The sequence below is a fragment of the Crinia signifera genome, chromosome 4 (assembly GCF_055691185.1).
Source record: "Crinia signifera chromosome 4, ASM5569118v1, whole genome shotgun sequence".
NCBI lineage: Eukaryota > Metazoa > Chordata > Amphibia > Anura > Myobatrachidae > Crinia > Crinia signifera.
This window is the reverse complement of record NC_139220.1, coordinates 327,854,347-327,875,086: the sequence shown is the minus strand read 5'-3', so window position 1 is coordinate 327,875,086 and position 20,740 is coordinate 327,854,347. Positions and strand designations below refer to the sequence as shown.

Sequence of the window (20,740 nt, the reverse complement as noted above, 5' to 3'; positions counted from 1 at the left end):
CCCAGGTGTGAGGAGGAGATCCCTGTGTCACTTACAGCTCTCTCCACCTTCCTACCTCTCCTCTGGAGCTCCATCAGTAGCTCATGAAACTTGATACTAATTTGTCTCTGCCTGCACTGCGCACTGTCCTGCTCACATTCTGACTGCCTGGTTCCGCTGCTGCTGCTACATAAGAGGGACAGCTAGTGATATCACTACGCTCGGGAACGGGGGCTGAATAATCACGGTGTCACTGAGATTAATAATAAACAGACCTCTGTAATACAGTATACCATAGATAGTGACATTTGCTCAGTAAATACATCTGTACCTTTGTATTGTTATAATGAGTTTTTTTGTGGACACTGAGGAACACAGAAACAGTTTTATGGTTTCCAAAATCGACAATTTTCTCTAACTTTAGCAATTGAAGCAAATTTGCAAAAAAAAAAAAATTCAAATGTTACCAAAATCTAAACTAATATTAACTAAAGCTGGCCATACACTACTGAGATGTATTTTAGCAGTGTATGGCCATCCATCCCCGCTTGAGCTGTCCGAAACCTTTCCGGGCATCAGGAACGAATGCTATACATCGCATGCGGTCCTTTTGACATAAAATGTATTGCATGCAACCCTGTTCCCCACCATTGGGAGGGGGTCCGAGATGGAAGTTAGACCTGTTCACAGGTTCATCCTCCAGATCCCATATGAAGCACACAGGACCGCAAACCGGACATCTGATTTAGCATGATTTCTAATCCCAATCCATCGTGATAGGGTCAAATCAGCCCAAATCAGACTATTTTATGGGGGACTTAACACTTCCCAACTTCTAGATGCAGCGCACCCTTCAAATGCATCTCTGTATAGAAGTAGAACTCTTCAGGCATGGAGTGGACACCGGGAATTGGGTACATGTTGTCATAGTAGTGATGGGGGACCATGTTTCCTCCTGGATCTTGAGGAAATGGCCAGAACCAATACAGTGTCACCTTTTTGCACATCTCAATAGCCACAATGACCAGCATGAGCCCAGTGGACATACGGATTGCTGACAGTCCCCTCTTTTTCCAGTAAGAAGACAGTTGCCTGAGATAGTTTGGATGGAAGAACACAACTCTGTTCTGCATATCAAAGTCTTCTAGAGAACGATAAGCTCGGAAGGAAAGCTCTGTGTTGACCACGTAGGAGAAGGCTGGTAAGAGGATCATTGTGGAGCCATAATTCTTCTCTAGATCAATGAAGGGTTTTCGACTTTCGTAAAGACTCTCAAACCTACAAGAGAGAACAGCCCAATGAGGACTTTTTATGTGGAATAAGGGAGAGACACTTGGACTGTGCCATTGGTGGAATAGAAAGCAATGTTAGAAAAGAATAAGGCAATGGCACACATTTATTGATGGTGGTTGATTGTCTCGACATGCATCCTCCATATATCAGATCACGGGAGCTAACAGAACTCAAGAAGGTCAGATATTTCCAGATCAGAGATGTACTGTAGATGCAATGTTTTATGCAAAATTGCAATAATTGGAGAGCTAAATACTGTAGTTTCTGTTATTGCAAACTTAGAATGTGAATTTGGTATTTCCTCTCCATGGAATGTTATCCGACACATTTTTGTGTATTTGTATATAGTAACTACGGGGTGACAGTGGTTACTTGGTGGATACTATACTCGCTCAACTGCAAAATTCCTTCATTTTAAATTTATGCTTTAAACACCTATAGTGCTGCCCTTTCCTTCTCTAAACAATCTTATCACCAACCAGTCCTCCAACCCGTCATCTCTATGATACTTAAAACGCCTCATCTGTTACAAACTTTATGTTTCACTTAAGCAACTCATTGGGGTCGGATGTATCAAACGGAAAATGTGGTAAAACCCATTTTTTCAGGGTTTTTACCTCATTTTCAGTCGTATCAGCTCGCGTTTCAGAGCTTTTTCCTGTCATTACCCTATAGCAGCCTATGGGCTTCTTTCCCCATCCCCCGACATCCTGGACCAGGCCTAGTTTCCCTGCAATGCCCCCCTCACCCGCTGTCCGGACAGCCTCCTGCTGTGCTGCCCAGAACCTCCTCCCTAGCAGCAGAAGTTCCCCTTCTGGTTGCAGGGAGGAAAAGAAAGTGTCCGGAAGTGATGTGTGGTGGGACAGTACAAATTTGTTCTCAAAATGGGCAAAACCAGGTGGGGCAGATGTAACATGTATAGAGAGAGTTAGATTTGGGTGGGGTGTGTTGAAACTGAAATCTAAATTGCAGTACAAAAATAATGCACCCTGTATTTACCCTGCACAGAAACAAAATAACTCACACAAATCAAACTCTCTCTAATAAAGCTACATCTGCCCCACATGCAATGCACATGGGGCCTTATTTTAGTTCACTCTTTCTGACAAAATCCTTCTTAGATGGGCAAAACCATGTGCACTGCAGGTGGGGCAGATGTAACTTGTGCAGATAGAATTAGATTTGGGTGGGGTTTTACTTCAAAGTGAGATCTATATTGCAGTTTAAAAATAAAGCAGCCAGTATTTTCCCTTCACAGAAACAAAATAACTCACCCAAATCTAATTCTCTCTGCACATGTTACATCTGCCCCCCTGCAGTGCACATGGTTTTGTCCATCTAAGAAGGATTTTGTCAGAAAGAGTGAACTACAATAAGGCCCATGGTTTTGCCAATTTTGAGAACAAATTTGTACTGTGATCAAATCTGAATAAGGGCCTTAGGGCGGTATGTACTAAGGGGAAAATGCGGTAAAACCCCTGTTTTACTGCATTTTCCTATGAATTAAAACCGTCCCGCACCAATACCGCATAGTAGTGTATCGCCACCTTTGGGTGGCGATACCCTATAGAAGCCTATGGGCTTCTTCTTGCTGCCCGATGCCTCCGCCGCAACCCCGCTGCCTTGCCGACCCCCTCTCCCCCTCCCTCCAGCTTACCTTCTTGCAGGTCCTCCTGAACCCCGGAAGGTAAGCCCTTCCTCCCCTTAGCAAGGCAGCTGGACGTGCTTCCGGCTGCAGGGGGGAGGAGGAGGCTCCGGGGACAGCCACGCTGAACTGTCCCGGCTGCAGGGAGCAGTAGGTGGCTGGGAGGTGACGGAGACCCCCCGCACACCACAGTGCAGGTATTGCGGAAGGCCTCCATCACCGCTCCGCGATGCTAGCCGAATATGTTAGTACATATGCGCTGGCATCAAGGCGGAGGCACCGTGAAGGGCAGGGATGTATATTAATACATCCCGCCTTTAGTGTACGTATTAAAGGATAACCAGTGGTTACAGATACCACAACTTTTTTCTTTTCATAACAATATATCTATATATCTATCTATCTATCTATCTATCTATCTAATCAAACAAGTAATTCAATTTTGTTAGTACTTTTTTGTCAGGATACTGGGGTTGGCGCTGACAAGATCTGACTTCTTACCAGTGTCATTGGCCATGAGAGGAGGCAAATTAAACCTGTAAGAATTAAGAAATCAAAGAGTTTAGGGTCTGATTCAGGTTTGATCATTCGGGGATGAAATCGGGCCCATGGTGCCGGTCTGTGTATGGGTGAATATGTGCATGTGCAAATGCCTCTCAGTGAGTATCACACTCACCAGGGCCAGTGCTAGGGTGTTTGACGCCCTCCTGCAAACTAAAAATTTACGCCCTCCCATACTATACAAAGAGACAGTGCATAGCAAAGGCGCATGCTGAAAAAAAATGGTGTATAATGCCTGCAGTAGTAGTGCCACATACACATAATGTGGGCGGCAGTGCTGTATATAGACATTCTGCACTGCGTCAGAAAAGGAATTGGTGCTCCCCCCACATACATACACGCACGCACACTAAAATGAGGAACAGTGCGCGCGACAAAAATGTATTCCCATTACACATTATGCCACACATCTCTTTCTCTAATCTGGGTTTAGGTTGCTGCCCCCTATATTCAGAGGTTTTTGTGATCCTCTGGTTCTGAGGAAGCCGCCGACACACCAGAGGCGGCGAAACGCGTAAGTGAGCCTCTATTAAGTTGCTAACTACCGCTGATAACTACAACCCATTGCATATTGGGCTAACAGAGACTGTGATTGTACTGTGGACCTGAGTAACATCTGAGCCTGGGAGTGTGGAGTCCAGTTGGAAACAAGCAAAGGGGGCACTTATACCCCACACAGAGAGACTGCCTGAAAGCACACCAGGAAGGAACATCCTCAAAATTATAATTATATGGCCACAGATGAGATTGACTCTCTTAATGCGGGACTGGTAACTATTAGCCATTGCCTCATACAATTTGAAAAAGCCTTAATTACCAAAGCCTCATTGTATATTGAATATAGCCTCAAAAAAACATTTTATGTTATATGTAGTCTGTCTTGTATGTCTATTTTATTATGTTAGAAGTGCACTTCGATAAATAGTTTTTTTATGATGATATATATGGAAAATAAATATATTATATTTTGAATATACAAAAATTGTGTTTATTGCTCTGGGTGTAGCTGCGCCACCTATAAACAGAAGTTGGTGATATTCACTGATTTCTACCCCCAAAAAACATATTATACCAAACAACTTAATGCCTATTGCATATTATGACACATAAGTACCGCTTACCGATATGCTTGTTACATGATCGTTGCCAGGTTTACATGCTTGTTGACATGGGTTATGTGCTCTTGCCAGTTAAATGCTCGTTGCCATGTGGGATTGCATGCTTGTTGTCCAGTGGGGAGTTACATGCTCATTGTACAGGGCTGGTTACATGCTCATTGCCAGGGGGTTAAATGCTCGTTGTCAGGGGGGTTACATGCTTATTGTTGGGGGTTCCATGCTTGTTGTCAGGAGGGGGGTACATGCTCATTGCCAGGAGAGGGGGATACATGCTTGTTTCCCATAACAGAGGCTACAGGTGCAGAGGACCTCTAGCATCTGTCTCCTCATCCGCTAAACACACCCCGCTTATTCCAGCTAAAAAAAATGTAGGCGCCGGGGGTCAAGCGGGGCCGGAGCAAGGGAACACCCAGTGTTTTATGGGCATCGGGATGAGCTGCTGATGTCACATGATGTCACCTGCTGCCCCAAATTCGGCCATCTCCGTCAGAAATAAAAGTCAGATTTTCACCCGTGCGGCCACATGAGAGGGGAGGTGTAATCAATTCACATGGAGAGGCAAGCGGGCGTTCACTCAGGCGGCAGATGGGGCAGCATTTGCCTATTCGCTAGGCAGCAGATACACGCTTCCTAGGAAACAGGTCTGAATCATGCCCTTAGCATGCAGCGGCTGTATGAATATACTGTAAGTAGCTGCATCCACTAATCGATTTTACTTAATCGAACCAAATACATCTCCATGCACAAGTACCAGGGGTGCCTCAGATCTAGTTACTGATTTTGTGAAGGGGCCATGAATTTGCTTGCCTGTTATACACCTCACCTCCATTATTTCAGGAGTGACAAGTGCAGGCATCATCAGATGCAGATTTCCAGAACCTGGGTGTCCAGCGCAGAAGAGTTGCTTCTTTGCCGCTGTGCAGTTCTTTACAATCTGGATTGACACAGGGTTGTCCCCATGCCGGTTACATATACTGTAACAAATATTGGATTTCTGGGATTTTAGTTTCATCTCCTATGCTCGGGTCAAATGTGGCTTTTTAACTTTTGTAGCTATAAGTACTGTACTTTATCTCTCCTGCTCCTCTGATCGCAAGTGTTCAATGTTTTGAGCCACTCCTGATTGTAGCTGAAATGTCATGTGGTACCTGAGTCAATATACCAACAATGTCTTCTGCAACTGCATGCAACGCTTAAAGATGACTCATTTTGGTCATAACACTTATTTTGTTGTGTGGCATTCACATTTCTTGTTTTCAATTAGATGCTTTGTTCCCTGTCTTATGGCATACAGACTGTAACACTGGTACTTGAATTTCTTTGCATCTTTACTGTACATACAGTATAATTACTTCTCATTACTTAAAGAAGTATCCTCCCTCATTGTTTCTGCATTCACATTAAACAGCCAATCATTTCTCACCTGCTATGTACTATATGTCACTCAAGCTGTTCCGCTACAGCCCCCCATTCCTCACCTAAAGACATAATCCATCTTGTGAATTTCTTCACCGCAGGAACTATTGAGTAACATGCCCCCATTGCCAACCACAGCACATGTCTTAAACTGTTTCCCAATGTACGGAGAATTCTATGGAGGAAAATGGATATAATCACTGCAGGAAGAACTTGGTAAAGTTATTATAAGACCTTGTGCTGTTTAGGCTGCTCTTGTGGTTCTGCCCTACTCCCCTCCACCAGTCAGACAGACACACCACAGAGACAAGGTGCTGTCATTCTTCTCTGACACCAAATGACCCAAACTGTCCTACAGTACAGAACCATATGTCAAAAAGGCAATGGTACTGTATTTTCTTCTTAGATAGAACTTTCCTACTTCACAGTACAAGGGTAACAATGGTGACTGAAGAACACCATTTATAAAGCAGATCACATCAATAATTAGTATCTTGTTAAATGAAGAACATGGTGAATTGACCAATAACATTTAACAACTTTTTCTGCACAAAAAATAAAAGTAATTTATGATGAAATTATAATTATTATCATTATCATTATCAGGTACTTGTGTTTTATCACGGCGCCCACTAAGCTTTTTGCTTAGTGGGCTATTCTGCGTAGGGAAATCACATCGCATCGCATCGCATGGGCCATTGTAAGTGCCGTGCGATTCGATCCGATTTTCCTGTGTAATGTATTCAGTGCTCTTTTATTTATATTGTATAGGGTGTAAAATGCCATTAGGTATACAATAATGGCATACAATGAGGTTTTAGGCTCCCCCACACTATCCACGCCACCCCTAAGTGTGGCGAGTGCAGCGAGCCCCGCGAGGGACAGCGGAATGTGTCCTACGACCTTCTCATATCCCTACTATCCATGTCGGCGTGGAGTTGATTTTATGTAGTGTGGCGAGCCTGAAGCGTGGCGAGCGGACGCGGGATATATGTAAAGTAATCCGCGTCCCCATGCGGGGCTCGCTGCGCTCGCCACACTATATAAAAGCAACTCCACGCCGATGTGGATAGTAGGTATTAAAAGGTCGGGGGACGCGTTCCGCCGCTGCTCGCCAAGCTTCGGGGTGGCCTGGATAGTGGTGGTGGGGGGGGGGGGGGGGTGCCTAAAACCTCATTGTATACCTAATGGCATTGTACACCCTATACAATATCAATAAAAGAGCACTGAATATATTAAATAGGAAAATCGGATCACATCGCATCGCACGGCCGTTAAAATGGCCCATGCGATGCGATGTGATCCGATCTTCCTACGGTGCCGTACGTAAGAAAATTGGGCGTCATGATAATACACAATGTGGAAGTCTAGGTACACACACGCCATTTTGTGATAGTATGGCCGCCATTTTGGTTCGCAGAGTTGCGCAAATAAAGTTTCCATACCCGAGTATGTGTGACAATGTGGACCAGAAGAGTAGACATACTATCACACATAAATTCATAATAACACACTTACACGAAAGGAAATATAGTTAAAAGGTTTAGAACGCCACACATAGCTTAGTTAGCCCTGCACACATCTGTCTGTATCGTGTTTAGTATCGTTCCGCTCAGCTCATCATGCAAAGTATTCCGGTCATTGCGAATATTTCGCAATGTACACTGTCCGATAGTTATGGACATAATCCATATTCCAGAGACAGTTTCTGTTGTAAGTAGTTAACAAAGGAAACTAGCTCAAACCGGTTCTTATCCTTGCTGACGCCGAAACCACCAAACAAAGGACTCTTAAAGTTCCCTCCCCTGCACCTGGTCAGACCAGGTACAGCGTCTAACCTCCAATCACAGTGGACCGGACATATGATCTCTGGCCAATGAGAATGGCCTTTTGACCTCCCCCTTCTGACCCTATAAGATAGGCGACCCAGAGCAGCCAGGGTCTCTTCGGCACAACTACTTTCCCTGGACCTTCCTACCGGACTATCGCTCATTCCTGAACGATAGTGAGCTCTGACCGGACTGCTTTTCACATACTAGATGACCACGGTAAACGGTTGCATTTTCACGGTATTTATTCTTAAAGTATTGTTGGCTGATTGTGTCTTGTATTTGTATTCTTTCCCCTTAGCAGAGTTTGTTTAGTATTCATTGTTATTGTATTGTATCACTTGTTATACCTGTTTATTCTTATTTCTGTAACCCCCTTTTGTCCATTAGGGACTTTAATATAATCTTTTTACGGAGTTCTAACCTCCTTACTTCTATTCAGTGGTCGTGTCTAGTTATTCGCATAATAGCGATAAGGTACATTAAGGACTCTGTCCTTACATTGCGGACTCTGTCCTTTAAGGTATATTCGCACAATTGGAGACAAAGTCCTGCGAAAGGATCTCTTATTAAGGTATCGGTTCTTGGTGTATAACATACAATAGACTGTACGCTGCACTGCGCTACGTTTTGTTCGCACGCAGTTAGGTATAACGGGTAAGCAGGTTACGGACACATTACGTAACCTGCGCTTTCCACTTATTGTCTCCTTGGTCATATCATATCAACATTAACAATTGAGGGCTCGTCCGTCCGCTCCATAGTCCAGAACTCAGTACCAGGCGTGCGAATCGACCTATACCAGCAAAAGGGTGGAAGTATTTATTTGTTTCCATTGCTGGATAGGCCGATTCCACGGCGGTGCGGGGTTCGGGAAGTGCTAGCGCTGAACCCGGAGTACAATAAGTGAAAGCCACATGTTTTAAAGCATATCATACCTAAGTGTTTAGTAAACTGTACTTCTGCCTGCCACAAGTAGTTTAACGGGGTATAGTGTCTTGGGCTGCTTGTTTATTATAGTATATGTACCACGTGCGATAAGGTTCGCACACGTGGAATCTGTGTTTATTATAGTACATAGAGGATCCCCTCTGTGCAAAACTATAATTGTTTATTGTTAGCTACCGCAAAAACAGGGACTCCGCCACGTGGCGACAAGTCCTGGGCCTTTTGCAGTAACGTAAAGCGTCTATTGTGTATTACGCAAGGTGCGCGCGCACGTGCCCACATCGGGAAAGTTTCGCATCTTTGTACGTGGTTTACGGATTAAGTACGGGATTTATTTCGCACCTTGATACGTAACTCTCGGACAGAGTTAAGGGATTTATTCCACATTTAGGCGCAATTACTGCGTTTAGCGAAACCCGAGCGCAACCTTGCAAATACACTATAGAACACGTGGGTGGCCGATTCATCGGCGGCCTGTGAACAAGCGCACGTACACACGTGGCTGTTCATTGGTACTGCACACGCAGCACACATAGGAAGAAGTGAACAGTATTTAAACCACTAGCTTTATTTAAACAGTATAGTAATATACTGCGAATGAAGCGGTGATTAAGAAAAGAAAATAAGGTTTTCTTTTTGTTCATTTTCTCATAAGCAAGCAACTCAAGCATTATTTTAATAGATTCCTATAGCTTATTATAAGGGATTTATACCTGCATAAGAATCTAGTGAAACGCTACCGGCCTGGGAAAAATTTTCTGTACAGAAATATTTCAAAAATAAGCATAAGACCTAGGTGTAAATAGCGCCCAGTGTGAAAAAGAACTGAGGCGGACGGGTGTGGGACGGACACAACCCAAGCGCAGTGTAATAGGACAGGTCCAGTTAGGACAGGGTGTACGTGCCGACGTACACATAGGAACTGCCCCTTCAGTGGAATTAATTCCGCTAGGAGGGTACAAGAAGATATATCGGAACGCACTTGTTTCCGATTAGCTACTTTAGAAATCCGATTTTTGGGGGTATAGGAAAACAAGTTTGTTATACCCTGGAAAAATTGTGCCGCATCAAGCAAGTTGGCTAGAAGTTCGCTGCTAGTTGAGAGCTTGGTGATTGAGTATAATACCTCGTATCCTTCGCACCTGCTTGACTGTGGGATGTTCTAGGAAGCTGTAGAAGTGAGTGTTTGGGGAGCTCTCAGATAAGTAATAACCCACCGATATCTATTAAGCTGTGAACGTTTATTCCTGTAACTATGGGTAATAACGGGTCACGCTGTGATAACGTGCATGTTAGGGAGGAAGCAAGCCAGCCAAAAGGATCGGCTGCTTTTATTATGTGCAAGAAGCACGGTGAACTCGCAGTTGTTTACCAAAATAAATGGAGAAAAATGACACAAGGCAGCAAGTTAGAATTTCCCAGTGTTGGTAGCTTCGATCCAGAAATCTTATCGGCAGTAAAAGATGAAATATGCCTACTCTCCAGCCGTAAGGAGAGAGTGAAGCATATAGATATTCTTAAATTGTGGCAGAAGGAAGGACAGGAACAATGGGGAATCAAAGGTCTGGCAATACCGGACACAATCAGCCACAATAAAAATGCAACCGTTGCCGCAATAGAATCAGCTCCCCCACCCCCATATGTGCCGAAGGGGTTAATGACTTATAAGAAAGACATAAGTAATAATGTATCCATTGCTAACTTGTACCCTGTTTTTACCCTCTATAAGCAAGATACAGATCCACAAGGGAGATTCCTGACATCAGCCATCCCTTGCGAAGCTAGCGGAAAGGAGAGAGAGGCTGAGACAGCCCAAGCTGCTGTTGCCGTTCTGGTCGAGGAGATGGCTGATGCCAGGAACACGATTGGAGACACAGGTAAGTACACACAACACAGCACAGAGATAGTTGCTCCTGAGATGTTGTCCAATGGTGCAGGGGGGATACAGATCCGCCCTCTGCACACAGGGGAACCTCCTTGTGGACGGGGAGACGGGGATGAGGTAATGCCTGTAAAGGATAGTAACATGCACAATACATGGACACGATTGGAACGTCATTCAATCATCAAAAATTTCCCTGATCCCAGCAAAGATCTGGCAAAGTGTCAGAAATTTGTAAGGGAGCGAGGAAATTCAGATGAGCCCACCAATAAGGATTGGCGATACATGTTGAGAGCTTGCCTCCCTTCACATATAGATGTCCAGAAGTTCATTCGAGACAGTGGTGTGGAGGGCGATAAGATCTTAACTGAACAGGGCAACCAGGAAAATATACGCCTAATAAATATACAATTGGGTGTATATTTCCCAGGGACAGTTGAAAATACCCTAGGGTTCACCATCACACAGAAAGATGGTGAGTCCACCAGCGGATATTTCAACCGTGCTTTACAGGCGTTGCCAAAACACTCTGGTATCCACAGCCCCAGGGACAACATACATCTTAAGGGAGGGATTGTCTCTGTGCTGATACAAGGTCCTAGGGAAAATCTGAGAACCAACATAAAAACCATTCACCCCAACTTCAGACAGATGTCAGTACGCACTTTAAAGAAATCTGCTGTTGATCTGGACAAACAACTTATGACAGAAAGACAAAACCAAATGGTATGTTTCAAATGTGGAAACAAAGGACACATAGCCAGACATTGCAGGGTAAGTAACCATAGAAAACATAACACACATGTAAGTAACTGGGAGACACGATGAGGGAAGACAAGTAGGTCTCAACACATAGCCATAGCCCCACCTAGTAGCCAACGCTGCCCTAAGCATGACACACATATGCAAACAGGGAGTAGGACACACATACACCCCACATCCAGGTAACATAAGACAATATCTGAGGGAGGAGCCTCAGATATGGGTAAGTGGAATAGTTTAAATATAAAGGTTTTTTTTTTGTATCTAACCCGTTAACAACATTCCCTCCTGGTCTAGGTTGTGTCAAGCAATTAGTAGCAGCAATTGGGGTAACAGGAAAAATACAGCATTACCCACTGACGAAACCAGCAGATGTTACAAGCGGGCCTCTGCATACCAAACACTTTTTTGTTGGCTGCAGCGGCCCGACTAACCTCCTGGGTAGAGATTTACTATGTAAAATGGGATGTGTCATCTATTGCACCCCTGATGGGGTATTTCTGGACACTCCTAGAAATCTTACACAAGAAGTGCAAGATATGCTGGACAGTCCTCAGAGGCTAATGTTGTATTCCACTGTTATAGAGTCAAATCCATCTAAGGTAGCTAAAAACTACAGCACAAATACCGAGTTCCCTTTGAACTAAAGATGGGAAGGACACAGGATCAATGGCAACCATAGCTTCAATAGAAACCCTGTTAAAAACAGAAAGTATAGCGCCCCAAAGTACAGAATCACCATTCGAAATCTGAGGTTGAGCTGGAAAAATACCCAGTGAAATAACAAGGTTCCCAAAAGAGAACTTTTAGCTAAATACCCCTAGACACAGCCCATAGTCACAACCACACTGGGAAACAGAAAGAAAGGGAGGGCTTATGAATCTGAACAGGAGTTGAAAAGGGTAAGAACCAAATAGTTGAGAGCCAATTCCCCCATAGTGCTAAATCCTGGCGTCCTCAAAATAAAAGAAAAATGTTTCTGTTGAAAATAAATGTACACATTACTGTCATAAATATCTTCTACCCTTTTTGAGTTTATCTCTCTCTCTTTTTCCAATTTTTTCTCCTTCCCCTACCCTTCTGTTCCAGAAACCCACAAATCATAGAAAAACAGTTCGAAGAATCTGTCGCACTCCCAGCAGAGAAATACCATTGTGAATATGCGGTACCCTGTAAAGCGAGTAGTCACAATATAGATATTTTTCAGTAAATCTTGAACAAAGTCCCAATAACTTTAAGCATTACTCCTAATGTTACCCAGGGCAACCACAGCCACCATCTTGTGAAAAGCAGTCCAAGTAATGCACAAAGCATTCCCCTTCTACAAAGAATGAAAAGGGTTGTAAAACGCATTTACATATAAATAGGTGCAATCACAATACCCATGTCTTCACAGACAGATGTGGACAATAAAGAAGGAGAAACAGGCCTGATTACAGCTTTTTGCCATGGGTAAAACTGACACAAGAGACCATGTGATTTAGAATATTAGACCTGCTGAGGGGGCGGCAGATATAGTGACGTAAGAAACCTGGTGATGCCAGCCTGACCAATGTCGTACTGCAGTGTACAATTAAACCCTATTACTTAAGCACTTCATATTTGTCTACACAGTGTAGTTGCCATAGCACTACTGGTAAACTAAACTGAGAATGTGGTGTTGGGGTGTGTTTTAACTGTTTATGCTCCTCGTATAGTCTGGACACTCCTAAAATTCTGCCTAAACATGTGAAAAATATTCATCAGCCAAGTTCACTAAATGGGAACCTGCATTGATGTTACCAGTAAAAATGGGTAATATTGTAAACCCAGCAACACTCTTACCAGGTGTGCCCACTAAGGCACAAAGGGTGGAGTGGTGCTGAGGTTGCTGGAATGGTGGAATTTAGTGGGAGCCGAGACGAATATGATTGCATGACATGTTTGAATCAGACCTTTGCAGCATGCCCCCAAAGGGTGGTAACAACCCATTGGAAGAGGTAATTCATTTTTTTTTTCGTTCTTTCCACAACACCGAGAGGGAAAATTGTACACTGGCTATACCGTAATAGATGGAAAAGGCATAGTAGAGGCTGAACCCATTGGACGGCTCACTCAGCAACAGCAGTCTCATTAGTAGTACTGCGGGCTGAGAGGAAAACAGCCAATATTCATGCCGACTCCAAGTATGTTTGTTGGGGTAATACAGAAGATCGTAGGCCCTATGGCGCCTCAGATGTTCTGTTTCAGTAGCTGGCACTCCAGTGGCGCAAGCGTTGTAAGTTTAAAAGATTTCTGACAGTCACACAGCTGCCGGACAGAGTGGCTGTTATCAAGTGTAAAAACCACATCCTCAATGAGGATTCAGTGTCACTTGATAATGAACATGCTGGCAAGGCAGCTGGGTGAGCCATGCGCTCTGCGGATAATGTTTGTGGTCCCCCTATAAATGTCAGTATATTCACATAGTAATACAAGATTTGTGTCCCCTGCAGGAGAAGCAGTCTGGAAGCCGAAGGGATGTGGACAGGAATAGAAAGATGGACAAGGAAAACCAGTGACTCTGAGAACATGCCAAACTGTCAGGACAGAGATAGCCCATGGCCTGACTTGTCTTGACAGGGAAGGTATGTGAAAAAAAATTAGTCCGAAATTACTGGTGTGCCCACAGACAGGTAAGACGACAGAATCATGCCTTACTTGTCTGGAGGAAAGAAACTGCAACGGCTGTTCCCACAGAGCCATCTCCACATCCCTCCTCCAGCAGGATCCTCTGCAGGTAATACAAAAATTGGCTTTGCACAGTCCACTCTAAAAGCATATAGTTTTTATTATTATTTTTTTATGTATATATATATGTATGTGTTGACGTTTGTGTGTATAGATATGGCAGCCCAGAAGCACCCTTGAGTATGCAAATATATATATAAAAGGTTTAAGTCATGTGTGAACCTTTAGGGACTGATGGTACACCCCATAATCTCTTTTTGTAGTAGTAGAATCACTCTCAGAACTCCACCAAAATTTGTCCCCATCGAAACTTTGCTTGGCGGGCAGCCACAGGTTATGGTAATCCCACAAGAAGATCCTAGACCACAAATGCAAGTGATGTATCCACACCTGGAAAACTGCAGCAAAAGGACGTTGTTGACACCTGTTGTGAACTATCATAACCATGAACCAGGAGATGTTGTTGTTGTTTCCCCTGCTTTGCCATATACAGGTTGCTTGATAGACCTTTGAAAAAAACCACCCCAAATCTTGTTGACCAGCACTACCTCAATAACAAAGTCGCAGAGAGAGATTCGGGTACGTTCGTCCTACTGCCAAAGGAACTGAAAACCAGAAGGTCCTTACACTCGAGGGCGAAAGAAAGAAATCGCTAAGAGGCACCATTTCGGGAGGACTGGAGAGCAGCTAAGGTCAAGCAACCTGTACAAGCTACAAAAGGGACTGTGACACACCCCACTGGTAACAGGTTGAAAGGATCACTAACAAAATTTTTCCTTTCTCAGTTTTCTCTATTGTTGTGGGTCCTATTCTTGTCTCCCCCCCCACTATCCGTTCTTATCCTCAAAAGCAAGGATACCGCCGCCGCCCTGCTGCCAGGCATTGGACGGACGATACAGAGTTCTGAGAGTGTGTTACCCGTCCCAGCTTAGGTTAAGGTAGAATCTATAAACTTGACACCTTACCCAGGACCGGATGTTTAATACCATCATACTTAAAAGCATACCAAAAAGAGAGACAACAAAGAGTTCAAGGGTCTGTTGTCACAAACAATACCTACCAAAGGATGCCATATTTGTGAACGTGTATATGTTGTAACCACCCCTGTTTTTATTTTTATCCCAAAATTGTACATTATCCTTCGTGACCCTGAGTAGATTGTTCGATAAATGCGGCCCATCGTTTATCCATGATCCTGGATCGGCCGAGAGCAGATGGTTTACTCCCCTTATATGTTTATTTCATGGATCCCAATTTCTTTGTTAGGATTATGAATTTCTGTTTTGTCGTGTGAAATATTTTGTAATGTAACAGTTTTATATTTACTGTTAAAGGGTGGACTGTGGAAGTCTAGGTACACACACGCCATTTTGTGATAGTATGGCCGCCATTTTGGTTCGCAGAGTTGCGCAAATAAAGTTTCCATACCCGAGTATGTGTGACAATGTGGACCAGAAGAGTAGACATACTATCACACATAAATTCATAATAACACACTTACACGAAAGGAAATATAGTTAAAAGGTTTAGAACGCCACACATAGCTTAGTTAGCCCTGCACACATCTGTCTGTATCGTGTTTAGTATCGTTCCGCTCAGCTCATCATGCAAAGTATTCCGGTCATTGCGAATATTTCGCAATGTACACTGTCCGATAGTTATGGACATAATCCATATTCCAGAGACAGTTTCTGTTGTAAGTAGTTAACAAAGGAAACTAGCTCAAACCGGTTCTTATCCTTGCTGACGCCGAAACCACCAAACAAAGGACTCTTAAAGTTCCCTCCCCTGCACCTGGTCAGACCAGGTACAGCGTCTAACCTCCAATCACAGTGGACCGGACATATGATCTCTGGCCAATGAGAATGGCCTTTTGACCTCCCCCTTCTGACCCTATAAGATAGGCGACCCAGAGCAGCCAGGGTCTCTTCGGCACAACTACTTTCCCTGGACCTTCCTACCGGACTATCGCTCATTCCTGAACGATAGTGAGCTCTGACCGGACTGCTTTTCACATACTAGATGACCACGGTAAACGGTTGCATTTTCACGGTATTTATTCTTAAAGTATTGTTGGCTGATTGTGTCTTGTATTTGTATTCTTTCCCCTTAGCAGAGTTTGTTTAGTATTCATTGTTATTGTATTGTATCACTTGTTATACCTGTTTATTCTTATTTCTGTAACCCCCTTTTGTCCATTAGGGACTTTAATATAATCTTTTTACGGAGTTCTAACCTCCTTACTTCTATTCAGTGGTCGTGTCTAGTTATTAGCATAATAGCGATAAGGTACATTAAGGACTCTGTCCTTACATTGCGGACTCTGTCCTTTAAGGTATATTCGCACAATTGGAGACAAAGTCCTGCGAAAGGATCTCTTATTAAGGTATCGGTTCTTGGTGTATAACATACAAAAGACTGTACGCTGCACTGCGCTACGTTTTGTTCGCACGCAGTTAGGTATAACGGGTAAGCAGGTTACGGACACATTACGTAACCTGCGCTTTCCACTTATTGTCTCCTTGGTCATATCATATCAACATTAACAACAAGTACCCATTATCATAATAATAATTATACATTATGTATATGGCAGATACATTATTATTATTATTATTATTATTATTACTATTATTATATAGAACTTGGACTTCTGGCTGAGTCCAGTGTACAGTATATATGCCGACATGCCGACATACCTTTGGGAGCATTCCGTAGATGTTTTCATTGACCATGATGTGTTTTTTTTGGTCTGTTTCATATATCAGTTTGTGCCCCAGCGGAGAATTGTCCTGGGTGATGAACAATGTGTCGGAGGCGTTACAGCACGCTTCAAACTCTGATCTGTAATTACGTAACAATGAAAACGAATAGCAACATAAAACAATTGGAAAATCCAGAAAATTAGAGTTTCAGTGAAATCAAGTACTATAGGTTACCCAAATATATGGTGCAGAAGTTTTTGACAGGGGGCAAAAACTGCTATGGTGTTGTGGAACCAGGCTGCCAGGCCTCTGCTGTTACCCACTGGACGAAACGCATCGGGTTGTACAAGTAACTATCCCATGGACAGATAAGCACTTTTTAATGTTTTCTTGTCTGTGCGCTATCTACATTTTGTGGAGAAATCACTTTCCAGTAAATAATTAATTTTAAAACTTTTTAGCTTGTGGTAGTTCTACCTTGTGTGTACTGCAGTCAGTTATTCCTAATTGTGATTATGACATTTTAAAGGTTTTATTTTTTTATTTTTTATATATACGAGTGCAAAACTTATTGAGTGTCAAAGTATTCCAATAATCGGTGTCCGTGTATTGTGTTTCTTAAATATTGTTTTATAGCATGCCCTTAATGTCAGGGCATGCTTGCCATTGTGTTTCTACAAGTACCCTCATGTCAGCACCCTAGGCACTTAGGCAAATGGGGGACAGCCCAGGGTTCTGCTTTGAGAAGGGGGGTGGTGGGGCATATTTGGGGTCATCTAACTTTCCATGGTCCTCATCTCTGGGTTGACCAGTTTGGGGCTGGTTAATGTTATGGCTGGGGGACCCCACCCTGTGTCTCTCTCCTATTATATTACCACCCCCATCTGAATCAGGCTGATGCTGGTTATTGGAACATAGGCAGAACGCCTCTTTGTGTACCCCCGTTTTCCAATACCAGACATAGCTCAGCGATCCATTGCTAGTGATGGCATGCTAGGTTATGTGAGCTCCATAGATAGGAATAGGGTAGGCTAAACCTAGGATATCCTGCAACACTCAATGATAAACATTCCTTGCAATTGGATGGGAATCTGTATCCCGTAGTGAAGTACGGTACAGTGAAGAGCAATGCCATTGCACATGCTACAGTAGTTGTGTCTTTTGTAGGACATAAAATGATGCCATTACAGGATACTTACTTCTGAGAATGTTCCTTCTCATTGTATTCCCAGGGACAACTCTGCAGGTCATTAATATAGGTCAGAAAGCCCTCGGTCTCAGTACTGCAGTAATAAATGAAAGATGTTAATATTCTTGATCCCATGTCACAGTGATGTAACGATGCCACTGTAGTCCAAATGGTGGCTGAGGGGAGCTGGTGCCGCCTGTGCAGATTCCATGTAGTCTGAGTCTGCTGAAAATGCCCCTCCAAAAATAGCCGCCGCCTTGCAGGTGACAGGTGTTGGAGGTCCTGCTGGACCACTAGCATCTGTCAGGAGACAGATTCCGGACACGCTTGTGCGCAACGTAGAAACTCTTGGCCATGAGCATGTAACCCCTAGCGATGAGTATGGTGACATCTGTTGGTAGAAAAATATACTGCTTCTCAACTCCAGTCCCCAGGTAACCCCCAACAGGTCATGTTTTCATGGTTAACGTTTGTGGAAACAGATGGAACAATAATTGATCAGGGCATGCTTATTGAAATTCAGGAAACATGTCCTGTTGGGGGTACTCAAGGATTAAATATCAGAACCATGGATTCACATGATTAATTGATTATTGATTATCGAACGACTACATATGCGCATGCCAAAATAGAGATAGAAATAGTGAAAACAAACGCAATCCCCTCACAATTTGATGGAATGGAAGATGTACAAGTTCTCCCCACCAAAGCATTGATCCCTGTGGCTGGTCATCCCAGGCAAGGATCCTAGGGGAGTGGGGACCCCCCAATGAAGGGGTCCCCTCTCCAGGATACCCCCTGCCTGGGCTAAAGCCCGGGGCTGTCCCCAATGCCCCAGGGCAGTGGGCACTGGGCTGATGGTGAAATGGTTAATAACAGAATAAAATTATTGTGTAATGTTTTGGAACTATAAGTCCAAGCAAGCTTGCACCGCATGCAGTGTCTTAGAGAACCACAAGTTCCAGCAGGCAGGGTTATAAAGGGCCAGCTAGTACTTGTTTTAAAACATGACAAATACAGTAGTTAAAGAAAACACACACACCAGAATAGTATAACTTTATTTGTACTACATTCAATCACTCATACTCCCCCAACGCCTTCGGTGAAGACCGGTCCACCTGTATCTGTATGCATCCCCAGGATAAGAGCCAAGACGTTTTTTTTTACATTCTCGATCTTCACAACAGACAGTGTTCTAACTAGATATTCGTAGGCCCCATAGCAAAAGTTTGTAAGGGCCCCCTATTTAGCAACTGATAAACCAGGACCGGTTCAATGAGCCCTGGGCTGCTTATGCTCGTGGACACCTAAAAAAATCACACCCTATTATATCTCAATCATGGCCTGTAAAGCCAGTGTTACCTACATAACCTAGCGAGCCTGTTCCGTGTTAGTGCCATAGATACCCCAGCCATCTGCCCTGCAGAGCCACCACCTGTCAGCCACACAAATGTACGTCATGCAGCTAATTTGTCCCTTATTATAGTTGTCATCATTGTTTGCAGGTTCATTAACTATCAACACATGCAATCCTGTTGCTGTTGCGGTCTATTTGGAACTCTATACACAATCGCTAGTATATTTCTGTGTTGTCTATAGAAACTACGTGCTAGTTGGTGCGATGCAAAATTGAGGTTTATTTGTGTTTTTGGATGTGTTTCGCAGCTCAAATAGTACGTTCCCTCTTGTAAATCGACATTAACAATCTCTCCAAGACTGAAAAAATTGACAAACACACTCAAAATGCAAACTTGGGTCAACGCCATTCTTAGTAAATTCAACCCTTTGAGTGCACTCAAATTGTCTAGTAAAAAAAAGTTTGAAATCTGACTTTTTCCCGGAACTCGTCCAATAGCGCATTAATGTTCCATATGCAAATTGGGTGTGACTTCTCAATAGGGATGGCCAGCGTTTCCATTGCCATGGTTGCCATCGATGGCAATTCTGCAACTGGCCATCGATAGTGTTTAACTATGCAATGGATGACCATCGATATTTTTATATATCGATGGTCATCCGTTGTATTTGATTGATTGGCCTGTGGGCCAATTAAAACACAGGGGGCAGGGCTTCACGGGTGCCAGGGGGCGGGGCTATGCTATGTGTCCCGACACTTTGAAAAAAAAAAAAAAGCAAAACCTCGTTTTGCTATTCCATCGATGGAGGGAAACCATCTTGTACTCCCCATTTCATGGCAAAAGTATTCAACATCGGCCATGAACCATCGATGATTTTGAATCCTCGATGGTCGATGGCCATCCCTACTTCTCACTGTATTTTTATACCAGAAACCATTTGATTTTTTTAAGACCACCTGGATTGCATCGTATAGTACAGCGTTTTTCCACCACTCTGCCGTGTGGCACATTAGTGTGCCACGAGCAGTTCTCAAGTGTGCCGCCGGTGCCAGATATGTATTTTTAACTATACACCTTGGGGCACATCAGATTGAGAACACCTTGATTTTGGCACAATATCTCTCCTGTACTCTGTAAGCAGATAAGCCTGGCAAATACTGTACTTTACTATGTTCATAGAAAGCCAACGTGTTTTATTTTTGTGTTCTATGGTGGACAGTGCGAATGATTTTTTTTTTCATGTGGGGGCTAATGCAATATTTGTTCTTGTCGAGGCCAATGTTTTTTTTTTTTTCCTGTGGGGGCTAATGCAATATTTTGTTCTTGTCGAGGCCAATGGTTTTTTT

General features: G+C 43.5%; 1 protein-coding gene across 1 annotated transcript; it reads right to left on the bottom strand.

Annotated features, from left to right (window-relative positions):
- Positions 1 to 797: 797 nt before the first annotated feature.
- On the bottom strand, positions 798 to 18,769 carry LOC146073477 (alpha-2,8-sialyltransferase 8F-like). The gene is made up of 6 exons (XM_083180659.1): positions 18,705 to 18,769; positions 18,047 to 18,130; positions 16,842 to 16,986; positions 6,075 to 6,187; positions 3,370 to 3,453; positions 798 to 1,257 (listed from the first exon to the last, which is right to left on the bottom strand). The coding sequence occupies exons 1-6, from the start codon at positions 18,767 to 18,769 to the stop codon at positions 798 to 800; spliced, it is 951 nt and encodes a 316-aa protein (XP_083036785.1).
- Positions 18,770 to 20,740: the final 1,971 nt, after the last annotated feature.

Bases quoted from the DNA above. Each gene is read 5' to 3' on its own strand.
- LOC146073477 (XM_083180659.1), bottom strand. From the start codon at position 18,769: ATGACCAGCCACAGGGATCAATGCTTTGGTGGGGAGAACTTGTACATC. The intron at 18,131-18,704 runs GTGAGGGGATTG...TTATTACTGCAG, and splicing joins ATCTTCCATTCCATCAAATT to TACTGAGACCGAGGGCTTTC. The intron at 1,258-3,369 runs GTACTAACAAAA...TCTCTCTTGTAG, and splicing joins CCCAGTATCCTGACAAAAAA to GTTTGAGAGTCTTTACGAAA.